Genomic DNA, 26,031 nt, shown 5'->3' with positions numbered 1-26,031 from the left:
ATGGTTTTGATTGCTTATACCATATCCCTGGAACAAGGTGGCTGTATCCAAATCGGCTGTTGAGAATGGTGCTTGAAATTGTGCGAATTCTCAGGCTGCAGCTAGGCAATGGTGTGGCAGCGTGCTACAGGCTCTGGGCCAAAAATTACGCCAGAGTTTACACTAGCAGTGTAATGTTGTGGGCAGTTGTCTGCTAGCAGTCATGCCTGCTAATTTAACCTTAAGTTATAACAGATAACATGTGCAGAACTCTGACAGTGTTTTTTTTAAGGTTACAGTTCACACAATGGTACATAAATCCTCTTGATTTCAGCATTCTCTATACAGATAGCAGATGAAGCTGATCGTTCTTTAATTTGGAATATTGGTTATTGCTTGCTGGTCTTGTTTATATTTCTTCATTCTTCCTTCGCTTTGAATCTCAGCTGGTTGTTAACATTTTAAATAAAAGTCTGTGAAGTGTCCAATGGAAGAACTCTTCAGTGTGATACTGATAGACAACATGTCCCAAAGTAGCAGTTTTCCCATTTGTTGGCTTTATGTTTACAACTTTGAAAATAGTTTGGAAAGAAACCCAGAAATGCACAGAATGGTGCATAAATGTTATGAGCCAAATGCTGAGCATCTGGTTAATTAATTGAGCATTGAAATCTTGACCAGATGGGTTGGTGGGTTTATTCCTTGTTTGCTATTAAATTTGATCCTTGATTGCACTCATGCTTGCATAGTAGTAATTAATATGTTCCATTCTTTTACTCCCAACTTGTAACTATTTTCTGAATGGCAATTGGTACTTTTTTTATGCAGTTATTTTAAGTTAGCTTCATGTTATTCTCTCATATCTGCTTGTTATGTCAGTAATGCCTTCAAAACTGATGCTGGATTCAAACAAAACTAGATTTTCCTCCAGTTTGCCATTTTTTTATCTGCTTGCTCAGGGCACTGCTAATTTTATATTAACAGACAAATTATTCTGTACCATTTGGAATTTCCTCTTTCCTCTTTTGGGATGTGTTTTGATTCTTGGGGTTTTTTTTGGTTTTCTTTGAACTGAAAGATATGTGGTGGTGTTCTATTACAAGTACTGAAGGGAACAGATATTCATGTATGTGGAAATCCTACCATCTGTTAGAGATGAGCATGCAATTTGCATTTCATGTTGCAGTTCATGTGTTTCATTGTGATATTTCTTGGTTTATGCTTGCAAGTTATACCACATTGAAAATGTATTTAAGTTTGGGGGTTTTTTCCCCTAAAATAGATGTGAAAGGGCAAAAATAGAGTATCTGATCATGTCCTCATTCATGTCAGTGTAAAACCATTTTTTCATCAGGGATTCAGTCAAGTCTTCCATTGGTATTCGTTTCTTTATTTTGTAGCCATATTATCCTTAAATCCTTACCTTTTTCGAGTCAGATTTCCCAAGGCATCCTAAGAATCAGTGAAGGAATTCACCACCCACATTCATGAAGAAAAACACTTGTTCTCCCCAAATTGTGGTGGGATTGTTGGAACTGGAATACTCTTTATCAGTGGCGTGTAGGGTTTTTTGTTTGGGTTAAGGGGTATTTTTTTTTTTAACACCCTCCACAGCACTGATCTTAGAATCACAGAATCATTTAGGATGGAAAAGACCTTTAAAATCATTGAGTCCAACCATATATCTTCCTTGTTTTTTCCCAGTGCTACTGTAGTGACTGAGTTCTGTACAGTTGCCTCCCAGCAAAGACTTGTTTCTTTCTTTAAAACTCAAAACCAAAATGAAACTGCAGTAACACATTTCCTGCATAATTTGTTAGAAACATTGGGTGTTTGATTTTTTTAAATCATATTATGCATTCCTCTATAGCTTTGAGAAGTATCACATAGAATTAGATTAACATACCGCAGTTTATCAGTTCCTCTAATTACAGGAGAGCTGGCGTAGGTGACACTCAGACATCCCTGTGTGTTTCTATGTAATAATAAGGAAGGTAAATTAAGTTGGGGGGGAGTGAGTAAAAGAAAATTAAGGGGAGACCATAGAAAAGCTGATAAAGTGCTACACTGGGTCATAAAATTGTTTTTAAATTGAGACACACAAGGATTAAAATTTTACAGCTATAACAAAAAACAGCCCAACAGCAAAGAGAAAGTAAGGAAAAGAACATGAAAGATTGAAAAAAAAAAAAAAGGGAAAAAAAAAAAAAAAAAAAAAAGATGTCTTTACCCATCATTATTCCCTGTCTTTAATGCCGATTTGTTTTTTAAAAGATCCCCTTCGGAAACTGAGATTTAGCTAAACTTCTAGAGGTCAGGTAATACTGTTATCAGTGAAGAATTTGTTTTGTTGTTTTGGTGGGTTTTTTTTTAAATGCTTTGTGTAATAGAAACTAAACACTCTTTTGAAAATATCTGAGGTCTGTCTCAGCCCATTAGCTTGTATGTGGGTGGCAGGATACAGCCAGAAAATGATGGGCCTGATTCTGGAACTCTTCTCCTAACCAAGGTCTTGCAGGAAGCAGGAACAATAAGCCCCCTATCTTTTTCTTTGAAATAGACGCTAAAGTAGTTTATATAGGCTCATATTTAACCCCTTATTAACCAATAAGGGATTAATTAGGTAAAAGTCAAGGTAATAAGGTATGATTCCTGTAAATGAACTGGTTTTCCATCTGTTCGATCCTTTTCCAGTAGATAAGAATTTTTTCCTATTTTCTGACTTCAAATAAACATAACTCTTACTATATTTTTATTCACTATCCATGCCAATAACATCAGATCAGTCATATAATTAATTTTATAGAAGATTTCATACTAATGTCTTGGCTTTTTAGGAGAAATTTTGACTATTGCTGGAAGACTAGACTTGGTTCATTTCCCATTTCATTTAGTTTATGGAAATAGATTGTTCTGTGTTGTCTTAAAAAGCAATTTTTTCAGTGTCTTTCAAACAATATAGTGATTTTGTCTTGAAATATAGGGGATTTTTAGTGCATAGGCCTGTCAAATGATGAAACTTAAATTCTTATGAATTGCATCTTTTGAGGTTTGAAATCAAATTGTTAAATTGAAAAGCTGCAAGGAAACACTAGGCTGAATTAAGGTATTATTACAGTGAAACTGTTACCAGAGATACTATACTTGTGTGCTGTTCCTGTACTTAAGTTACTATTTCAGTCACAATGCTGCAAAATAGTGAAATATATTTTATGTATATCTGTCAACTCCTACATGCCATAAATCAAGCATCAAAATACTATGATAGTAGCTGAATAGACTTTTGGTAGTGCCTTTTGTAAATGTTCACCAAATAGCTTTAAACAATGGTCTTTAAGTAACTGAAGTTAGAGAATCACTGTACAGTTGTCGTAGGCAGTTGTAGGAAAATCTGATTTCAAAAGAGCATTGTTGGAAGGACCATGTTTGAATTAGGTGCTAACCATATCATTTTTTTATAAAAACAGGTAACAGTAACAGACAACGGTATTCCTGCAAAATCAACAGTTGCACGGGTGATTGTGAAGGTCTTAGATGAGAATGACAATAAGCCTCAGTTCTTGCAAAAGTTCTATAAAATCCAACTTCCAGAGCGTGGTAAGCCAGAACGAGAAAGAACTGCCAGGAGAGAGCCGATCTATCGAGTTATTGCTACAGATAAGGATGAAGGCCCCAATGCAGAGATCTCTTACAGCATTGAAGAGGGTGATGAACATGGCAAATTCTTCATTGAACCGAAAACTGGAGTGGTTTCATCAAAGAAATTTTCTGCGGCAAGGGACTATGATATCCTTTCAGTGAGTCAAAATCTTGTATATCATAAATATGTGAAGTGTTCTTTTATCTGTGTTCTCATCACTTCTTACTCAGTAGCTGGCAGATGAGTGACTGCAGTATCTGAAGGAAGAAAGCTTCAGCAAATCCCAAGTATTTTTCTGTGTGCTTGTGGTTTGTTTGTTTTGTTTCTGAAGGATGATTTCAGATGTTTGTATTGGGAAAGTGAATCAAGAAGCTGTTGTTCTTTTCCAGAACTTGACAGATAATGAACATGATGAAGGAACATAAACAATCAGTTTGACTCTCTTTCAAGAAGAAAGCAAAATAAAAGTGAATTTATGTTAACACTTTGTGCTTCTGTCAGGTGCTACATACTTTTTCTCCATTGCTGCCCAGATAATGAAGGGCAAGTGGCACTTTGAGAGACACTTAACCTTTCTGGATATATCTCACACAAGCAAATGTGCTTGGAGCTTATTATTACTTTTCCATTTATGTGACATAATGATTTATGTGATCCTGTAACCTAAAAGATGTGTCTGTTTCACAGATTAAAGCTGTAGATAATGGTCGTCCACAAAAATCATCAACAACGCGGCTTCACATAGAATGGATTCCAAAGCCTGTCCCACCCACAGAGCCCATTTATTTTGAGGAAGCATTTTTTTCTTTTACGGTGATGGAAAGTGACCCAGTTGCTCACATGATTGGTGTAATAGCTGTTGAACCTCTTGGAACACCACTTTGGTTTGACATAACGGGTAAGGATGACTTAAGGGCTTTTATTATTAGAAACAAATGAATGGAGTCTGAGATACTGGAGGGCTCATTGCAACTGGGTTTCTTAATTGCTTATCTAAATAATGCAAGATTTTGGCATTCTTTAGCTGTAGATGCATACTTTTTTCCCTCAGTTTCTTTATAAATCAAAATGACTGAAATTTTTATCAGTGCCACAATATATCAAAGATGAAAATCACCTTGCAAAACATCTGCTTTGCGACAGTTTTGGTAGTGACTTACGAATATTGTTTCAATGGAATTAAAACATAGTCTGTAGAATAGGGAAAGAGATAAAATGGCAGTTTTCTACAAATCAGGATAATATACCCAAAGAGAGATTATATTGTTCACGCTGATTTTTTGGCCTCTGAGCTGCTTCTCAATTTGCTGTCCCTTAAATCAGTACTAAAAGGAAAGCTTGCAGTGTTCCTAACCCCAGCAAACTTCTTCCTGTACATATTCTTACTATGTCACACCTTAGCCTTTACCATTGAAAAGGGAATTTTAATTAGTAATATGAATATACATTGATGCTGTGGTGACAAAATGAGTAGTACTTCTTAATTTTAGACTTAATAGACCTATGAGCACCAGGAATACACAGTGTGTTCATTATATAGCTGATACCGAAAACAAGTTTTGTCGTGTGTTACATGCTTTAGAATCAAGGAGAATAGCACAGCCTTGTTTCAGGAGAGGTATCTTGTAGTGAACTGTTTCTGGTCTTAAGATAGCCCTATGAGATCAGGATTTTTCCACCACATTTGCAAGAGAAAGAAGGATCTTTTTCACCTTGGTTACTGCTGAAAATTTTAGCTAAGATTATGGTGTTAAGTTGCTGGAGAGAGCATTTTTTGAACTATTTCTTAAAAATTTAGTTATTTTAAAGGTCAGGTTTGCTCTTAGGTGTTTCTTAGGGGATGCTGAGAACAGCAACAGTTAAAAATAAAGTTTGTAAAAACTGATACATGTAGCAGGAATATATGTCAAATACTTGAGGGTGTTCTCAGAAAACTTCCAAGCACATGAGAACAGAGACAACTTTTCCCTAAACGCATGCTTCATGCATGAACAACTTGTGATTATATCATTGCTAATGTATTAGATATTTACATACAGGTTTTTAAATGGTTCTTTCTAATGGTTCTTTCTAGTCTGGAAAAAAATATATCTAGTTCCTGTCCAAATACATCATAGTTGAATAAAAAGTGTTTACATTTAGACAAACCAGGGGGTTAGAGATCTATACAACTGTGTAGAGGGAGTAAAGAGTTCAAGAGACCTTCTTGCATTATCATAGGGGCAAAGCTCTCTGCATCAGAGGTATTTTGGAACTGAGGCTGCTCTTTTGCTGTTCTCCCAAACATACACACTTATAGACATGAGATCAGAAAAGCAGAAAATATAAAAATAATTTACATGAGCAGGAGAGAGGAGAAGGTTCTGCGTGATGCATTTCAGACAAGGTTATTCAGTCAACAGCAAACAGAAACATCTGTAGACCAAAAAGAGTCCATTAAAAGAAAGGTTAAGAAAAGAGGTATTGCCAGAAAAAGGTGAGTGGTTCATGGAGACGGAAGAGTAGATAAAAGAGGCCTCAGAGGTCTTGAGAGTTTCCACGGAGTACAGCAATGGCATTTCCTGGGGTCTTCTATTAGCAAAATTTGTTAATTAAATCGGGGATGTACTTTTCTATACTTTTTAGTTTGCCTGAACCACTGTACACTCTAAACAGTGTGTACAGCTGAATAGTATTCTGATGATAGTATTTTGATTTGCTCTTTCTAAGTGTGCAGCACAGTTTGGACATTTACAGAACTTCTATTGTGTGCTTAGTGCAAAATAGACAGTATTTTCCTGCTATTTTTAGAAAGATATACAGGAAACTCCAAGGGAAGGAGGAGAACTTGTCCATGAACTGTAAAATAAACAATTGTATTTTGACTATTTTCTTAGTAAAAGTGTTTGGGAAAGTTTGATATGTGATCACGTTGTGTAGTTATCAGCTACTCCTACAGGTGGTCACTTTACTGCCCTCTTTTACTGTTTCTAATAGCATGAATTAATTTGATTGACAGCTTTCCTTTGTGTTCTGTGCTTGCTTTCCATGCTTTCTTTCTTTTTGGCTGAGCCAGGAGACAAGCTTGCTAGTGAAGTATTTTACATCTTTCAGATGGCTTGTGACCTGAACTGTACAGCAGAAGGTATCTGCTGAGATCACATAATTTATTACCAGATTATGAGATCTGAAATGAAAGCGTACATTTATAAAATATTTATTTTATTAACTTCGGAAATCAAAGTGCTCACGGTTGCATTTGTGACAGGTTTGTTTTTGTTTTGTTTTGTCATCATTACATTTATACAGCATCGATTCAGAGCATCCAGTTTTGGCTTTGGCCAAAACTGTTGCTATTACACTTTCAGCGTACCAGATGCAGAAGTTTGGGTTGAGTTCTGCTTCAGTGAATTACCAGATATCACCATTAATACAAAAATTAGGCAAGGCCTTTGTGATTTCCTTGATAAGAAAGAAAAAATTTTGTTAGAGACCTTATGCTTGTATCAGGGAAACTGAATGAGAAGATTCTTAGCCATTCACCCTGCTTTTTCCCTGAATATGGATATGATGTCATTTAGACATCATCTGAGCCATCTGAAAAAATGGTATCACATGCCAGCTATAAAATAAAAGCTAGAGATTCACTTTCTGAAGCTGACATATTGTGCAAAGCCCATTAAAAAAATCTCATGTCCACCTGTTTATAAAAGAAAAAGCTGCTGCCTTTCATGCTGTCCGGTTTGTATTCATTTGTGTGATTCAGAAACTGCTGCTGGACCAGTAAGAGGAGTTGGCTTTTAGTGAAACTAGAAAAATTACATTATCTTTGTCATTATCAAATATCTTAAATCTAGTGAAGCAGAATCCAGCCCATCTTTCCTAAACTGATATGTCTGTCACGCTATGAAACCTTCTAAAGGTGACATCCCTTTTACATGTGAATGGGGGCCCATTTCAGTATTTACTGTTCTTTCTGGATTAAGTATAAATTTGCAACCTTTGGGACTTCACCCTTTTGCTTCTAGCATTGGGTTTTCATGAAAGGCATTTAGTGATTATAAAACATAGCATGTAAAAACTCTTTTTTTTAAAAAAAAAAAAGGCACTCAGATGATATCTGAACACTGTCCTTGTAAAATATAATTAGAAAAGCTTATACACATAATTAGAAGAAATTGGTTTGCCATATCTAGGATTGACTTGACCAAAATAAAAATTGATTCCTGCATTTTAAGCAGTTTGTTGAGACGTCTAAAGCAACTGTAAATAAATGGCAGTATTTGTCATTGCTAACAATATTTGGACTTAATGGACACTGTATTTTCATGACAGTCAGCACAGGGTGGCATGATGATGACAAACATTTATGCCAAACATTTAAATGTTTAATTGATCAAGTGTAATTATTGATCTACATGATTATTTAACTAGTTCAAAGGGTAATTGGAAAGTTTCACAAGGGAAGTTAAGATAATTTGCTTCAGAAAAGGAGCTTAGCCATATTTAAACATCGGGCACTTAAACATTTAGCACCCATCTGAGCCCTGCTTATTTCAGCAGGAGTTAGTGAGTTCTTTAGATACTCAGCACTGAGATGAGCATCCTTTGGAGGTGCTGTAGCTTTTTCAGCCTTATATATAGTCATATACCAGTATAGTAATTTGTACTCTGAGCCAAAAGACACAAATCTGACTTATATGTCTGATATGGAATTTTCATTTATTTTGATACAAGGTATGTTTTTCACTAATAAGCTGAAGATCTGCACAAAATAAACTATCACATTGAACCTCATAATTCTGTCTCCTACTATTTAGAATCTTTAAATTTTGGTTAAAAACAAACTAGAGAATCTTGCTAAGAATCTACCTGCTAACTATCCATGAGCCAGACAAATCAGCTTTGTCTAAAACTAATCAGTTTTAAATATCTGTAAGTAGCAGCATATCACATTACCAGAAGAAAGCCAAAGGGTTTAAAAGAAGTGTGTATATATATGTGTATATAGTTTCACCTTCATTAAGCATCTGAAGACAGAACATGATCATACATGAAAACATTGAAGCAGTGCTGTGTTTTATGATAGTCTTCCTCTCCCAATTTCCTGAACAAGGTGGCAACTATGACAGTCGATTTGATGTGGACAAGGGCACTGGAACTATCATTGTCGCTAGACCTCTTGACGCAGAACAGAAATCAAATTACAACTTGACAGTAGAGGCAACAGATGGAACCAGATCTATCAGCACTCAGGTAATGGTCTTTCCAATGAAGTGCTTACAGTAGAAGGAATTTGTAACTGCGGGGTGGGGAGGGTGTTGCATTTTCTCCTTACCATTTTTTTCATCCTGGACAATGAATATGGTTTATATAAATTAGGGACTCTGTCTAACGGGTAAGTGGATTCTGGTATTTGTAGAGCCACGTTGTTCAGTGATACTGGTGGAAGGTTGGTGTTAGTGTGCTGTAGTCTGAATCAGCAGCTTTTAAGTTATGTCATGTTTCTACATTAGCTGAGTAAATGAAAACAGAAACTAAACCCTTTGTGCATGATTACTCGCAAGAAAAGGATTAATACTTATCTGAATTACCTCTCTATCCAGCTCCCCCCAAATCACCAGATATGATTACTTCATTTGAAATTTATAAGATGATCGTTGTAATGTTGTTTGGGGGCAGGGGGGAGGGTGTCCATCCAAGATCTGTGGATGACAAATTGTACAGTGTCCAAGTACCATTTTAAGAAATAGATCTGCTAACATCTCTGTGTGTCTTCCTGAGTATTTTTAGCTTCAGTGGACGTAGAGATTGCCAAACACTCTCCAAAAAGCAGCAGTCTCAGACAAACAATTTTTTTTCAGATTACCTCTCTACTAAGGCTCCATGGTGGTAGCAATTCATTGCAGTTGGACTAATAAGTTTACTTGACAGCACAGCCTTTTCTGGCATTGCTGGAAATAACTCACAGTAAAGTTAACTCATAGTAAAGTTAATGTAGTAAACTTCTGTTTTTCCCATGTAGTTTCTTTACCTAGCCCAGAATCTGAATATATTTGGAAGTAAGGTTTAGCTGAGGCTGCTATGAATAGAGCCACAAGCCTCGAGGAGCTCCACTTCCAAATAGAAAGGAAAGGATTTATTTACTGATGAAAGACTCTTGGATAAGGACAGTGCTGTGTCTCTGTTACCTACCACTATCGTTAATCTGCCCCTCAGAAACTCAGAAGAGCAATAAGTGGGTTGCTGCTGTCTTTTCTGTACGTGGAAATATGTCTTCCAAACACCATTTCTTGTTGTTTAACTTCTGTGCAATATGTATGTTTTTCTGCTGTCTTTTCTAATGTCTTATATGTTGTCTTCCTTCTTTCAACCAGAGAGAAAGGTGTTTCTTGTCAATGTTTAGGATTTAAACCGGAGTCTATTGATGTCTGGAGTCTTGATAGGTCAAATAGACTAAATTTTATAGTAGAAGATTAGCAGTTTCCTTTGAGAGCTGCCTTTTCCTTCAGTGATGACAACTGTGAGTGATATTCTAGACCATGAATCTCCAAACCTTGACAACCTATCTTCCAGGCAGAACTTGCTACTATCACAGCCATGGTGCCATTTCTTCTGGTGCTGATAACCACCATAAAAGCTTTGGAGAATCCTGCTGTAAATCTATTGTCTAGTTGTAGTAAAAATATAGAGCAGATTAATTTATGCTAATTACAGAATTCTGGATAGAAGACATGAATTAGTTTGAAGGGGAAAAAAAAAAAAAGAAACCTAAAAACCTAAATCCAACTTGAAGAGAATTCCTTTCACCAGGGAAGTCAGAAAGACACCAAGAAGCTTTCCACTCACACTTCCCCTCCTTCCAAGAATGCAGTCAAAAATGCCACCATGTGGAGTGTCATGGGTAGCCTGGTGACTAGGAAAGGCTGAATATGGGCTCTTGATGACTGCAGATACTCTATCCAGTGCAGCTGCTTATGTAGCTGAATTTATTGCAGGCATCCTGAGCTGTCACAGTTGAACCATAACCTGCTTTGCCTTCCGGAACAGCCAAGAATTGTAAGGTCACAAAAATACTTTCACCCACACCCCTTCTCTTCCTCTGGGTTATGTGATTCATTTAGTTGTTCTTGGAAGTGTATAGTGTACCTTTTGTCCAATTTCTTTAAATGAATTTGTTGTTTTAGCATTTTGTAAAGCAGAGTGCGCATTATAAACATTAACCATAACAGTCCTCTGCAGAAGAATTGGAGTAGTAGTCTCAAATTTATTATCTCTGTGACTGTTTTTTGTATGATTTTCTTTCATGTCTTTCCTTTCCTCTCTCTGCTAGAGTTGGCAAGAGCAGAGTTTGTGGTTTCTTTTACAAACAAGCACAGAGCTTTCCTTTGCATTGTCTTTCTTTTTCTCCTGCTTCTGGGATAAGCACGTTACACTGTTGCTGCCTGAGTCTTATGTTACTGAAGTGTATAGACGGAGGAGTAGAGATTAATTCAGACTCTGCAACTGCTGGTGCATGAACAGACTCCTGATTTGAACTGATTCTCTTACCTCCCCCGTAACCCCTGGCCCACCCAAATGGACTACTCTGTTAAGGTAGTATTCAGGACTATCATTAAGAAGATGCATTTCAGATGAAACTTCAGGGGAATTAAAAATGTTGATCAGAGGGTGATTTACGGCTGCTAGCGTGTCAATTCCATTACTGCTGAAATAATGATGAAAGGTTGAGTGTTGATGTGTTGTTGGACTCTTCTAAGAGCTTATAAACAGTTAAAATGGAGTGACAGGCAAAAGAAATGCTGAATACTGAGTGCATACATTAGGAACAACAATATGCCATACATGCTTTTAGCTTACAAATTAATTACTGTAAACATTGTTAAATTGTTTACTGTATTTCCAGACCTTGATTAACTGCATATTAAGTAATGTTACGTTTAATTTGAAAAAGGAAGTGACATTTTCAAGACATCAGGGAGGGGGACAAGAAACGAAAATCTTTTTGTGTAAAATGAGTATATTGAATCTGACTTTAAACTAGAAGGCATTTGCTGGCCTCAGGCTATTAACATCTGTAAATCATTTAATTCTTTCAGGACTTCAGTTAAGAAAAAAAAGTTAAAATAGCTTTTTTGAAAAATACAGCAGTAGTAGGCGTGGAGGCTATTAGAATTTTGCATGCATCTAGATGCCAAATGCATGATGCAAAACAAGGACAAACAAATTCCCGGCCTACAGTACTGGTGTTTGAAAGATGGTGTTAGAGATGACTAGTGTCACACTGAGAAGGAATATAATAAAAAAAAAAAAAATCTATGTACTTATGTTTTTGTTTTATAATGTTTTGGCCTGCAATAGAAAAGGTTATTTACAGGCTGTAAGTAGCAATATATGAAGTATTGAGTTGCTTTTGAAGGGAAAACAAAAAGAAAGAAAAAAAAATCCTGTTTCTAGCTATAGCCACTTCCAGTCGTTGCTATGTCTGTCAGGTTTTCTTCACTGGAAGTATTATTTAAGATGGTTTAAAGCTAATTGTAGCATTTTACATATCACTGTGCTAGTGCAGAATATTTAATCTTGATTTATGCAAAATTTATATGGGTATTATGCTCTGGGAATGAAGGATAGAATATTCTTCATTGATTAAATGTGCATTTTTCCTTGCGATCATCACACTGCTCCACAGAGACATTTTAGAACTGGTATGCAGTTGTATTGTCTCTGGATAATATAACTTCTTGTTTATGGAAATTATTATAAACACATCAGTGTAATTATAAATGGAGAGAGGAGGAGATTTTAAACTCCACATAGAATCAGCAAATTAAAAATTAGATTAAAACAATCCAAAGGAACATCATGTTTAAACATTCCACACTGAGTGTGTTTTGTGAATGGCACATATCTCCTCTGTAACTTACTAGCAGTCAATGCATTCCTATGTAAATGTAGGTTTCGCCTGTCAAATAGTTAATAGATTTCCAGTGCTTCCCTTAAATAATCCTGGGCTGCTTTACTCTCTGTCTGTATACCCAGGTTATATCTGTGAATAGAGGGCAGTTGTGCAACACAGCCCATGCATAGCCTTGCAAAATGAGTCATTTCTTTAGTTCCACATCGTTTTGTTTCAGAGATCACATTATGGTCTAGTAATGTCAAACTTTTCTATAGTGTGCCTCTTTAATATGCAGCTTCTTTCTTTAAGAGATAATCACAGACTGGTCAGGGTTGGAAGGTACCTCTGGAGATCATCTAGTCCACCCCCCTGCTAACACAGGTTTACCTAAAGCAGCTTGCACAGAATCGTGTCCAGGCAGGTTTTGAATGTCTCCAGAGAAGGAGACTCCACAGCCTGTCTGGGGAGCCTGTTCCAGTGTACAATCACCCTCAAAATAAAGAATATATTAGTGTATTTCATTTGAAATTAATCTTATAATGTCACTGTGAAATGCGCAATAGCTGATTTTATTGTATTGGATGTGTTACTTTGGAATAACACAAGCTTTTCATGTGTTTTGTTCTCAGGCACGTGAACCCATAGTTTTCTGTGCATGCCTTTAAAATGGTACTCGTCATTATTACTTCAGGTGCCTTTCATTTAATTTGAAGACCTTAACAGTTCACATGAAAATTTGGTCCTCTTACATTTTAAAGGAAATTGCACATCTAGCACCTGTCACTTAGCATCAGTAAGAATTCCTGTCTTGAAAGTAGGGTTTCCTTAGTACATTTATTTAGTGGTTTAGATTGGAAGGAGCCCCTGGCATTCATCTAGTAAAAACTCTTACTCAAAGTAGAGCAAACTGCAAAGTTGAAGTTGTTCAGGGCCTTGTCAGGTTCTAAGTGCCTTTTAGTTCCCCATTGATTTTAATGGCCCTTCACTGGGTTTATTTCAGTTTGTCAAAGGTCTGGTTTGGACTGCAAGGCCCAAAACTATAGTGGATCTACAGTCCCACCAGTGAGTGTCTAATAGAAGGGAATAATTCTTTTCCCCATAACTGCTGCTCCCCTTACTAAAGCAGCACGGCATACCTGCAGTTAGCCAAGTTACTAAAAGGGTGCCATTTGATTCACATTACGCTTGTCCGCCCAAATCTGTGGAGGAGTGTAAAGTAACATCAGTGAGTAAGGAATGAATCCTGAATCCTAAAGTATGTACTTAGAACACCTTTCACTTGAGTCTGGGATAAACTTTACATTTAAAATGATTGCACTAATAGATCAAATTGTATATTTGTAGTTGTGTGTGCTGGTGCGGAGAAAAACTGCATGCCTGAGTCAGTCATTTGACAACTAATAGAATACCTGAGCAAGCCACTCATAGTGACTGAGTCTTTACATGTATTCTTTAGTAATATTTTTTCTTAATAATTCATATTTAATAGTTCCTCAAAATGCATAGCACTATCTGCTTAGCCCAACAGTACCTTTTTGGAGGATGTCTCCTTATGTGTTTAGCAGTAAGGTCAATTTAACCACTTCATGAGCTAATACCAGAGGAAGTTAATGCTAAGTCCTGAGGGTATGATCAACAGATCAGATCTCGGTTAAGCTGGTTTATTGGCTATGTGGTTAGTTTCGCAGTTACCAATGTTGGTTTCAGAGTCACTACATTCCTGGAATTTAACTTTGTACTTTGCACCATTTTTTGTGGTGCTCCATTCTAGAAAAACTGGTTTTCTGTATCCATTTTGTAGTACCTTCAGCACAGGTGGCCATCCACTCCAAAGATTCATCTAACACAATTGCTCTGGGATTGCTTTCTTTCTCATCTCTGATTTTATCTAAGTTTCTGTATTTCCGGGGGGGGGGATAAACCTGAACTTAAATAGCAATTTTGATTTAAATTCATCAAATTTGACACTTTATCTTTTTACTTACTGTTTTTCTGAGTCAATTTAAAAATCTCTTGGGGATGGGAATTGAATAAAAAAATTTACATGTTAATTTTTAAAGCATAGTATCCATTAATCTGGTGTTGTAATTGTATGTGGTCTATTCTCCTTTTATTTATAAAAACATATTTGTATAGTTTAGTTCATATTGAGGGTTGGGGGGTTCCGCCTTTTTTTTTTTAATTTGTTTGCTGTCTTCATTTGGTTTAATTTTTCATTTTCCTGATCACCAATGTTCAATGAGCAGGTGTTTTTACTAAAATGCCATGTAAGTGACTGTAGTGGACCCTTCCATATTTCTTCTTCCAAGGTGCATTAAAATGTATTTTACTTATACAGAATTTTAAAGGAAACCAACTGTGCTTGTGTGACTTTAATTGCATCCTCTCTGATCATGACAATCTAAAAAATATCACATATTTAAGGTCATGTTCTTTCAATTATTGCTGTTCATTTTTCAGTTGAATTTGTTAGTGAATGTATTTAAATACTTGACTTAATGTGTATCCTGGGTCACCTACCATTAATTTTTCTCCCCACTGAAAATCAATGTTTATTCCAACTCCTTGTTTCTTTTCTTTCAGTTTCTAATCCATGACAAAAACAAACTCCACAGTCTCCATAGCAATATCCTGCAAGAGATTTTATCAATGTGCCAAAATAGTAGTTTATTTCCTATTTCTTCCATTTTCCAAGAAATCTAATAAATTGTGGGAGGCAGCATTTTCCTCTGCAGTGAAAGATTGTATTTATTGTAACAGACCGTTTCAAACACTGAAAAACTACCTATGTTTATGAATATTTCCCTAAATGTACTGTTTTTTGGATTATGGCCCAGTGACCTGTAAAGCCTAGGACTACAGCTACTAAAAAAGTCTGAGGCTTGTATGTGTGGCTGTGGACGGCAACATGTGTGCCCATACCTACATGTGCCTCCCCTCCCTGCCCTGACTTGTGGTCTGGCGGTGGAGCTCAGTATAATTACCTTGTTGCAAGTTTTAACAAAAGAATAATGTCAGATTCTAGTTTTGCAAGGGCAAAGCTGAGGAAATTTCCTCTTCCTGTAGCAGCATACATGGCATTTCCTTATTATTTACCACAAGGAGGATTCATCTCATCTAGTTTTTACGACATGCAGTTTGGTACCTTGTCCAAATTTACATCTCCAGACTCCACCAGGTATCAGTGGAAAGCAATAAGTATATTCAGAGAGCAACTCAACCAACTTATGATATCATAAGTAGTTATTTTAAACACCTGTTGATGGCACAACTAACTTATTTAAAGCAGCTAACCTTTGGGTGGCTAAAAGTGTGGCTGTATGTGCAGCACACAATAAACTTGTATTTGGCCATGTGTTCTTGGAGCTTTGCTGTCCACCTGCCAACTTCTCAGCATTACTGTTACTCATCTGATGTTATCACTGTTGAAGGAACAGGATGGTGGCTGAGTGTCTTATGCCTTTTATACAAGAGTTAGATGCTGTGTAAGTCAAGTGGGTGCGCAGGGATCTTGTGTGGTTTCAGTAAACATTATTACTCAGATGAAGAGAACATTGCCTGCATAGCACATAGGTGAAGCCAGCTGAACTTCTGTAGGAAAGTGCAATTTGAAGTATCTATGTTAATTTAACTTCAGAGAAATTGTGTTGGTGAACAGTTACCTATGCTGAGATTGTGCTACATTGCTGAAGAAGAGCAAGCAATACCTGTGATTCTTCAAAGTAATGTACTTCTGTAGGAATTCCACCACTTTTCCATTCTTGCCTAGACTTGGGAGTGTAAGGAGTTGAAAGAGGGTTGTTTCTGTGTGAGGGTGAGGAGGAGTACAGTGCATCCACTGCCTTGGAGAATATTGCTTAAAATAAAAAGGATTTTTACCCACCCTGAGGTCCACATTGAGAATTTTTTGTAATTATTTTTTTTTTAATTCCAGAATTACCAAGGATTTTTTTTTGTCTTGCTTTAGACAAAAATCATTCCCTTTAAGGTATTTTACCTAAGGCATTTTTGATAGTATAGATTTCTGGTTTGACTTTGAGGAATGTGAGGCAGATTTGGTTTAGTGAGATCCTTCTTCCCCACACTTCTTAGATCTTTCCCCGTCCCTGAGGGGGGGAAAAAAAAAAGTTGCCTTGAGGAGGAATTACTTCAGTATTATGGTCTGATATATAATGAAATGTCATCTTTTCATCTCTGTTTCCCAAATGTCATCAATCTATTCCTTTTCCTATTGTATTGTTTCAGGTGTACATCAAAGTTATAGACACAAATAATCATAGGCCTCAGTTTTCTGCTTCGAAGTATGAAGTTGTTATACCTGAAGACACCATACCAGAGACAGAAATTCTGCAAGTCAGTGCCACAGACAGAGATGAGAAGAATAAATTGATTTACACTATGCAGGGCAGCACTGATCCCATCAGTCTTAAAAAATTTCGTCTGGACCCTGCAACTGGCTCTCTTTATACTTCAGAAAAACTGGATCATGAGACCATGAACCAACATATCCTTACAGTAATGGTAAATAAATACAAAATTTCTTCTGTAGACAGTAACTAATGGATCTTTTTTTATGTCTTTTTAATTTGTCCCCTTAATTCAGACGTGTATTTTTATGTTTAATATGTATGCAGTCTTTGTCTCTGTGACTGGTACAGATTGAACCTTGAATTAGTACTAATATTTGGTGAACTACTGAAATAACAGTGCTAATTACTAGTAATATGCTAACTGTTTCAGGTTCGAGATCAAGATGTTCCTGTAAAGCGCAACTATGCTAGAATCATCATTAATGTTAGTGACACAAATGATCATGCTCCATGGTTCACCAGCTCTTCCTATGAAGGACGAGTGTATGAGTCAGCAGCTGTTGGATCAGCAGTACTCCAGGTTACAGCATTAGATAAGGACAAAGGAAAAAATGCAGAAATTGTGTACTCTATTGAATCAGGTATATTGACTTTCTCACATCTTCAGTTTACTTTGAAACAGTGCTTGCTAATACTTTGTTTCAACTGTAGACACATAAAGCAATAGCTATAAAAAAAAGAAGTGTATGTGTTGTATTCTGTTTGATTTATTTACGGTACAGCTTCAGCATTTAAAAGAAAACCACAATGACAAATATTCATCTCCCTCCCTTAGCTGTTTATGTTATCCTTCAGCTACATTTGGAACATTTTACTTACAGCAGAAAAGAAAGCTACCTTTAAACCCTTAGGAGGGGGGTGTTCTTTAGAAGTTACGGAAGCATTACATTTCAGATCTTAAAAAAAGCATTATTTTTTGATAACATAAGTGGAATTTTATGGCATATGCAAAGCAAGAATTTGATGAAAACAGTAAGAGCCTGAGACAAGTGCTTTTGTATTTAGCACAATGTGAAGGAAAGGAACTAAAAAATAACGTAGAAATATCCATATAGTTAACCACTAAATAGTCCCAGTTTTTAAGGTGAACTTTCAGATAGATGTAGCAAGCAAGGGGTTGTTTTGCATGGTTCCCTCTGGCTGATTTTAGATAGTGGGACTACTGTTATAGCTCGAGAAAAAGTGTAATACATTATTTAATAGTTAGTCAATTTGACATTAAGGGTCCTTTCAGAATGCGGGCTAGAGAAGAACGTTAGGTACTGCTGCTTATTTTTAACATCAGAGTATCTTTCTGAACTTGCCTATTAACAGTGCAATTCAAATCATGGCGATTTTGAGTAATATGAAAACAGTATAACATGGATGGAGTTCACTTACCAGATGGAAGTGAGTTTTGGTTCAGTCCATTAAGTCTAGATACAAGCCTGTCATTACCAAGGTCCTGAACTATTTAGGCACTATGACTTGGGGGGGGGTGGGGTGGGGGGGTGGTATTTAAATTTCATTGCCTATGTGCACTACTACTTTAAAGGTAAACAGTAATTTAAAATAAACGTCCCAGTAATAAGTGTGAGAGACTAGATACTGAAGAGAACAGTAGGTAAAAAGTTATTCAGTTACTGTTGTATGCCAGTTGATAGGTGCAAATGCGTTTTTATTTTACATAAGTTGCTTGGTAAAGCATAGGAATTGTTTACTGTAAATATCTTCGATTTCTTCCCCCAAAGTGTTGTCTCTATATGAAAACACACTTTAATACTGTATTAAAACATAGCTGTGATTATGATACTCTGAAAAATTTATTGAAGTGTCTTGTAAGTTGCTTAAGATATATGTTTTCTGTTATTTGTAGAAATATGACCTTTTTACTAAACAGGACACTAATGTCCATGAAACTTTTCTTTTGCCTTTCTCATTTCAGTAGTGCTTGTTTTACAAATGCCAAAGCATGGCAAGAACAAAAATGTGTGTGCATGTGCTGTCTAGAATGAAATTACATCCTGTTCTCTTCCTTTCTGCTAGCTTTTTGTACGAGTAAATGTAAGACGTGTAAGGTTTGTTTTACAGAACTGTGTTCTACTGGGAGGTTAAAGCTTTATGAGTGACGTTCAAAGCATATGGAAGGAACATTCCTTAAATGCTTGTAATGGCTGCTTAGATTTGTAATGGGATATTCTAAGAATGCCACTGTGTTTAGAGCCTCCACTAAAAAATAAAAAACCCAAACAAAAAAAACAACAAAAAAATCCCTTCTTGCCTACTTGTGTGCATAACTCAGAAGTTCTTAATGAATTTTTTCCATACTGAGAACATGGCTTTAATATTGTAATTTTTTTAAGGAAGTAAAATGTTAAATCTTACTATATTAGTACATGAGCTGAATATTGTATGCAGTGTAGTTCAGCTATATATTTGAAAATATAAAGAAAACGAGTGTTTATCAAACAGCAGCTGGTAATCCTCAGCAGGTAGTACATTTTTCTAATACTCTCACAGGGAATAACTTGCCTATGTATTAATAGGAAGTTAGGATAGAGAGAACTATTGGTCCATTTCAGAAAGACTAATTTTAAAGCAGTGATTTAAACAATACTTGCATAACCAATTAAGATTCACAAGTGTGAAATCATTAAAACACCTCTTTTCAAAGCAATCTAATTATTTTAAATCATAAAATCGAACTTGTATTCCTCCAGTGTTAACTTCTGAATATAATTTTCTTCCAGCTTCAGTAGATATTTAAGTTGACTTAAACAGGAACTAAATGACAAATATAATTTGAAGAAAATACATAATTTATAATGTTGAAACTTGCAAAAAAACTTGTTATCCTTTTAAAGTTTCTTATTGGAAAATGACACATATTTTTGCATTTATTTTCAAGGCTTGGGTGGCATTGCTAACTATGTTTTATGCAATGTTTCCACAAGTAACGTTAGAATTAGTGCTAACACTTGGTTACAGAAAACTTTCCAGAGAGGCTAACAAGTGTTTGTTAAACAAAACTAAGAAACTTTTAATATTCTCTGTGTTCTTGCTACGTGACCTTTTTTAGTATATAGCTAAATAAGCAATCATCCTTTAAGTTCTTTATGCCTTTCTTAATTACTTCTCTTTTTCTTCACAGGGAATATTGGAAACTCCTTCTTTATAGATCCCATTTTGGGTACGATTAAAATTGCGAAGGAATTAGATCGTAGTAACCAGGAAGAATACAACCTGATGGTAAAAGCTACAGACAAAGGAGATCCTCCAATGAGTGAACTGACCTCTGTGCATATACTTGTTACGGTTTCTGATAATGCCTCACCAAAATTCACAGCAAAGGAATATTCTACAGAAATCAGTGAAAGTGCCAGCATTGGCAGTTTTGTTGGAATGGTGACAGCATACAGTCAGTCTTCTGTAGTTTATGAAATAAAAGACGGTAATGTAGGCGATGCCTTTGCTATCAACCCGAACTCAGGTGTCATTGTTTCTCAGAAGACACTTGATTTTGAAACTTTTCCTATTTACACTCTAACTGTGCAAGGAACAAACATGGCTGGCTTGTCCACTAATGCAACCGTTTTGGTACACATTCGAGATGAGAATGACAATACACCAATTTTTTTGCAGGCTGAATATACAGGACTCATCAGTGAATCAGCTTCAATTAACAGTGTGGTTCTGACTGAAAAGAATGTCCCATTAGTAATTCGAGCTACAGATGCTGATAAAGAATATAATGCTTTGCTTGTTTATCAAATTGTTGAACCATCTGTCCACAAGTATTTTGCCATTGATTCTAGCACTGGTGCCATTCGGACGGTAATGAGTCTGGACTATGAGGAGACAAATATTTTCCACTTTTCAGTGCAAGTACATGATAAGGGGATACCACGTTTATATGCAGAATATGCAGCTAATGTTACTATTTATGTAATTGACATCAATGATTGCCCTCCTGTGTTTTCAAGAGAGTTATATGAGACATCCATTTTGGTTCCAACCTATAAAGGCGTGAAAGTCATCAGCGTAAATGCCACTGATGCAGATTCAGGAATTTTTCCACAATTAATTTATTCCATTATTGAAGGCAACATTGGAGAAAAATTTTCAATAAACCCTAAGACTGGAGATATAACTGTACAAAATACAACTCAATTAAGAAGCAGATACGAATTAACAGTGAGAGCATCTGATGGTAGATTTGCAAGCACTGCATCTGTAAAAATTAATGTGAAAGAAAGCAAAGCAAGCCAGCTGAAGTTCACACAGAGTTCTTACTCTGCAACAGTGCAGGAAAATTCCACAGAGGCAAAAACAATAGCTGTTGTTACTGCTATAGGGAATCAAATAAATGAGCCTTTGTTTTACCATATTCTGAATCCAGACAGCAGATTTAAAATAAGCCCCACTTCAGGAGTCCTTTCAACAACAGGAATACCATTTGATCGTGAACAGCAAGAATCTTTTGATGTGGTCATAGAAGTGACAGAGGAATATAAACCATCAGTTGTTGCACACATTGTAGTTAAAGTCACAGTAGAAGATGTAAATGATAATGCTCCATTTTTTGTCAATCTTCCATATTATGCTGTTGTTAAAGTAGACTCTGAAGTAGGCCATGTTATTCAACGTGTCACTGCAGTAGATAAAGATACAGGCAGAAATGGAGAGGTGCATTACTATCTCAAAGAACATCATGAATATTTCCAAATTGATCCCAATGGTGAAATCTCATTGAAGAAGAAGTTTGAACCAGACACACTAAATAAGGAGCATCTGGTCACAGTAGTAGCAAAAGATGGAGGGGACCCTGCTTTTTCTGCTGAAGTTATAGTCCCAATTACGGTTATGAGTAAAGCTATGCCAGTTTTTGAAAAGCCTTTCTACAGTGCAGAGATACCAGAAAACATTCACCTCCATAGTCCTGTGGTACATGTACAAGCGAACAGCCCAGAAGGACTTAAGGTGCTTTACAGCATCACAGATGGGGATCCTTTCAATCAGTTCACTATCAACTTCAACACTGGAGTTATAAATGTTGTTAGCCCTCTTGACTTTGAGTCTCATCCAGCCTACAAACTGAGTATTCGAGCAACAGATTCCCTAACTGGGGCACACGCTGATGTGTTTGTAGACATAATTGTGGAAGACATCAATGATAATCCTCCTGTGTTTACAGAGCAGTCTTACACTGCAACCCTTTCTGAGGCATCTGTCACTGGAACATCTGTTGTACAAGTGAGCGCTACAGATGCTGATTCTGGAACGAACCGGGGGATTTCCTATCACTTGGTTGAGGATAATAGTGAAAGTCATGACTACTTCCATATAGATAGCAGCACAGGACTCATTGTTACAGCAAGAACTTTGGACTATGAACAAATTAAACAACACAAATTACTAATAAGGGCTGTAGATGGTGGTATGCTGCCCTTGAGCAGTGATACTGTTGTAACTGTTGATGTAACTGATCTCAACGATAACCCCCCTCTCTTTAACCAATTACTTTATGAAGCTAAAATTAGTGAACTGGCTCCCCGAGGGCATTTTGTGACATGTGTGCAAGCCTCAGATGCAGATACTTCAGATGTTGACAAGCTAGAATACTCCATTCTGACAGGCAATGATCTAAAGAATTTTGTAATTGATAGTAAAACTGGCATTATCACCACCTCAAACCTACGCAGACAGACACTGAAGTCACATTATAATCTTAACGTGTCTGTTTCTGATGGGGTCTTCAGAAGCTCAGCTCAAGTCCATATAACTGTAACCAGTGCCAATATGCACAGTCCTGTTTTCAGCCAGAACGAATATGAGGTTGAACTAGCAGAAAATGCTCCGTTGCATACTTTGGTGACTGAAGTTAAAGCAACAGATGAAGATTCTGGTACATATGGCCACATCACTTATCACATTGTGAATGACTTTGCCAAAGACAGATTTTACACAAATGAGAGAGGGCAGATATTTACCTCCGAAAAGCTTGACCGTGAAACACAGGCAGAAAAAGTAATTGCCATTAGTTTAATGGCCAAAGATTCAGGAGGAAAAGTTGCTTTCTGTACTGTTAATGTAATACTTACAGATGACAATGATAATGCTCCTCAATTCCGAGCAACAGAATATGAAGTAAACATTGGGTCTGATGTTCCGCGGGGTACTTCTGTCATTAAAATCTGGGCATCTGATGCTGATGAAGGTACAAATGCAGACATCACATATGCTATTGAAGCAGAATCTGAAAATGTTAAAGAGAATTTAGAAATTGATTCACTGTCAGGTATAATTACTACAAAAGAAAGCTTAATTGGTTTAGAAAATGAGTTTCTGACCTTCTTTGTTAGAGCGGTCGATGGTGGATCCCCCAAAAAAGAGTCAGTTGTTCCTGTCTATGCTAGAATACTCCCACCAGAAGTGTCTCTTCCAAAATTTTCAGAGCCATTTTATTCCTACATGGTTTCTGAGGACATTCCAATTGGGACTGAGATAGATGTTATCAAAGCAGAGCATAATCAGACTTTAGTATATAGTCTGATTAAAGGGAGCACTCCGGAAAGCAATAAAGATGATTTTTTTGTGATTGACCGACAGACTGGACAGTTGAAACTTGAGAAGAATCTTGATCATGAAACAACTAAATGGTACCAGTTCTCAGTTCAAGCACAGTATGCAAATGAAGATTATAGTGTTGTTTCCTCAGTAGAGGTAAGCATTCAGGTAAAAGATGCAAATGATAACAAACCGGTTTTGGAGTCCAATCCGTATGAAGCATTCATCGTAGAAAACATGCCAGCTGGAACAAGAGTCATCCAGGTTAAAGGAACTGACTTAGATTCCGGACTCAATGGGCAGGTTACTTACAGCTTGGATCCTTCTCAAGAACTAGACATTATAGAGTCTTTTGCCATAAACATGGAAACTGGCTGGGTTACCACTCTCAAAGAACTTGATCATGAGAAACGAGACAAATACAAAATTACAGTGGTTGCATCTGATCGGGGTGAAAAAATTCAACTGTCTTCTATGGCTGTGGTTGAAGTTACTGTTACAGATGTGAATGACAATCCTCCACGCTTTACTGCAGAGATATATAAAGGAACAGTCAGTGAGGATGACCCTCCTGGTGGGGTGATTGCTATCTTGAGTACAACTGATGCTGATACAGAAGAAGCCAATAGACAAGTCTTTTATTACATTACAGGTAAGTCTTTTGGGGTAATGTCAGTATAATTATTTGAGTGGTCCTGGAATGATATAACTTCAGCTTTCAAATTATTGAGAAGTATTTGAAACCATAAAGCCGCAAAGAAAGAACGTGTGGGTTTTTAAGTATTTAGGGGAAAAAGAAAGTTTTAGAAAACAGGTCTATGGCTTTATGTTTCATATGCACCTTGCTTAAAATGTTTTCCTATGGTTATTATTTACTTATGTCTCAAATTTTATTTAAAAAGTATAATTAACTTAAATTAGTGAGGTGGTTAAAGAACAAACAAAAGACATTTCACAAAATAATAGACTATTAATTTCCAATGGAGTATTGTATTGGTTTTGTTGTTTAGCGTATGTCTTGGTATGACGTTATTTATAATGCTACCTAAATTTCTTCATTTATTTTTAAAGATTGTTGGCTGCAGTAAATGTGTTGTATGAGCATCTACTGGCTATACCTACCTGGAAAATGAAGCTATTGCACTATAGAGCCACAGAGAGTGGCTGCTTATTTCCCTTTTTTTTTTTTTTTCTTCTTTTTTCGCCTCTTTAGGTATAACTTAATGTTGACAGAGTAATTGTAGCAATCTCTCTTGTCTTTAATTAAATGTTTGTTTTCATATTTCAGGAGGTGATCCCTTGGGACAGTTTGCTATTGAAAATATACAGAATGAATGGAAGGTCTATGTCAAAAAGCCTCTGGACAGAGAAGAAAAGGATAATTACCTTTTAAATATTACAGCTACTGATGGGACCTTCGCAACTAAAGCTGTGGTGGAGGTTAAAGTCCTTGATGCCAATGATAATAACCCTGTTTGTGAAAAGGTAGGCACAATCTTGTATCGTCCATGTGCGCTGGTTCCATACACAAAAATCTGAATTTTCTCTGAAACTGCTTATCAGGAGATGGACAAATAGATATTCCTTTTATGTTGGTAACAGAAATTTGGACTATTAAGGTAGAATGCTTTCAAAGAAAGGTTATTTCATGGACAATTTACTTAAATGAAAATCCAAAGACAATTAATTGATGTAATTTTAACACTTGATGGGTATTTTAAGAGTATAAGGAGAACTGTAGTACATTTCTCCTGTGTGAATCCATACTTTTCCAAAAGGAACTGTTTTCAGCTGCAGCTGTGATAGTTTATATGCTCTGTTTTCTGAAGGAAGTCAAATCTCAAAGAAGGCTGTATGCCATCACTCAGTTGAAGTATTTGTGCATTTCCTGTGATAAAAGAGTTTAAAAGACTGGAATATCAACCTGCAGTTGCACTCAACAGCACCAAAACTCTGTAGTCCCTAAGCTTTTTAACAAGAAAACATTATCTACCTTACTAGATCTGCAAAAATGGACATGAAAAATAAAGAATGGCAAAAAACCCAGAAAGATGGACCCTGCAAAATATGTAATTGCCTTTACAAGGACGCCCTGGGCTTTCATAGTCACCTATTTTATTTTACCTTGGTACACTTGGACTTGTCATAGCCATCTTGTTAAACACAGATTTGATGTCACCAAGTGGAAATCTTTTCTTGTTCTGGGAAAGATCAAGTATACAGCGAGCATGGAATTATTTTTCTTAGTCAATGTTTATGATGGTTACTTCTATATAAATGATTACAGTTATATACAGACTGATAAGTCCGTGGTTTTAGCTTTTTTTCCTTTGTTAATATTGGTGTTATAAGGCTCAGTACTAATTTAACGCACGTCCCTGACATGGGTGAGCTGTGCGAGTGCTTAGTGCCTTTAAATTATGGGTGGCTTTTTCTTAGCTTTTATTTAAACTGGAAGCTTTTATTTTATGCCATTATGGAAAAGGCAGGTATCAATTTCTTCTAGATTGAGTCAGACCTAAAAAAGATGATTTACCAAAAGAGAAGACACTGAAATTACCAAAAATGTGTAACTCCTATTTTGGGAATGCATTTAATTATCAGTTAATCAGTTACAA

At 36.3% G+C, this 26,031-nt stretch overlaps 1 protein-coding gene across 7 annotated transcripts in view; it reads left to right on the top strand.

The window, feature by feature from the left end:
* FAT1 (FAT atypical cadherin 1) overlaps positions 1–26,031 on the top strand; it is a 112,142-nt gene that overhangs the window by 59,045 nt on the left and 27,066 nt on the right. For 6 of the 7 annotated variants that reach the window (XM_056337898.1, XM_056337909.1, XM_056337929.1 and 3 more), the window contains exons 5-11: positions 3,447–3,776; positions 4,307–4,517; positions 8,715–8,854; positions 16,743–17,018; positions 17,238–17,448; positions 19,998–24,065; positions 24,702–24,898. In XM_056337898.1, coding sequence (XP_056193873.1) covers positions 3,447–3,776; positions 4,307–4,517; positions 8,715–8,854; positions 16,743–17,018; positions 17,238–17,448; positions 19,998–24,065; positions 24,702–24,898 — 5,433 coding nt within the window. Of the gene's footprint in view, positions 1–3,446; positions 3,777–4,306; positions 4,518–6,674; positions 6,744–8,714; positions 8,855–16,742; positions 17,019–17,237; positions 17,449–19,997; positions 24,066–24,701; positions 24,899–26,031 lie in introns of all 7 variants that reach the window. The other variant, XM_056337943.1, reaches the window with a different exon arrangement.

This window comes from Falco biarmicus, chromosome 1, assembly GCF_023638135.1.
Source record: "Falco biarmicus isolate bFalBia1 chromosome 1, bFalBia1.pri, whole genome shotgun sequence".
NCBI classification, from domain to species: Eukaryota; Metazoa; Chordata; class Aves; order Falconiformes; family Falconidae; genus Falco; species Falco biarmicus.
Note: the sequence above shows the minus strand (reverse complement) of the source record. Positions and strands in the feature narration are given on the sequence as shown.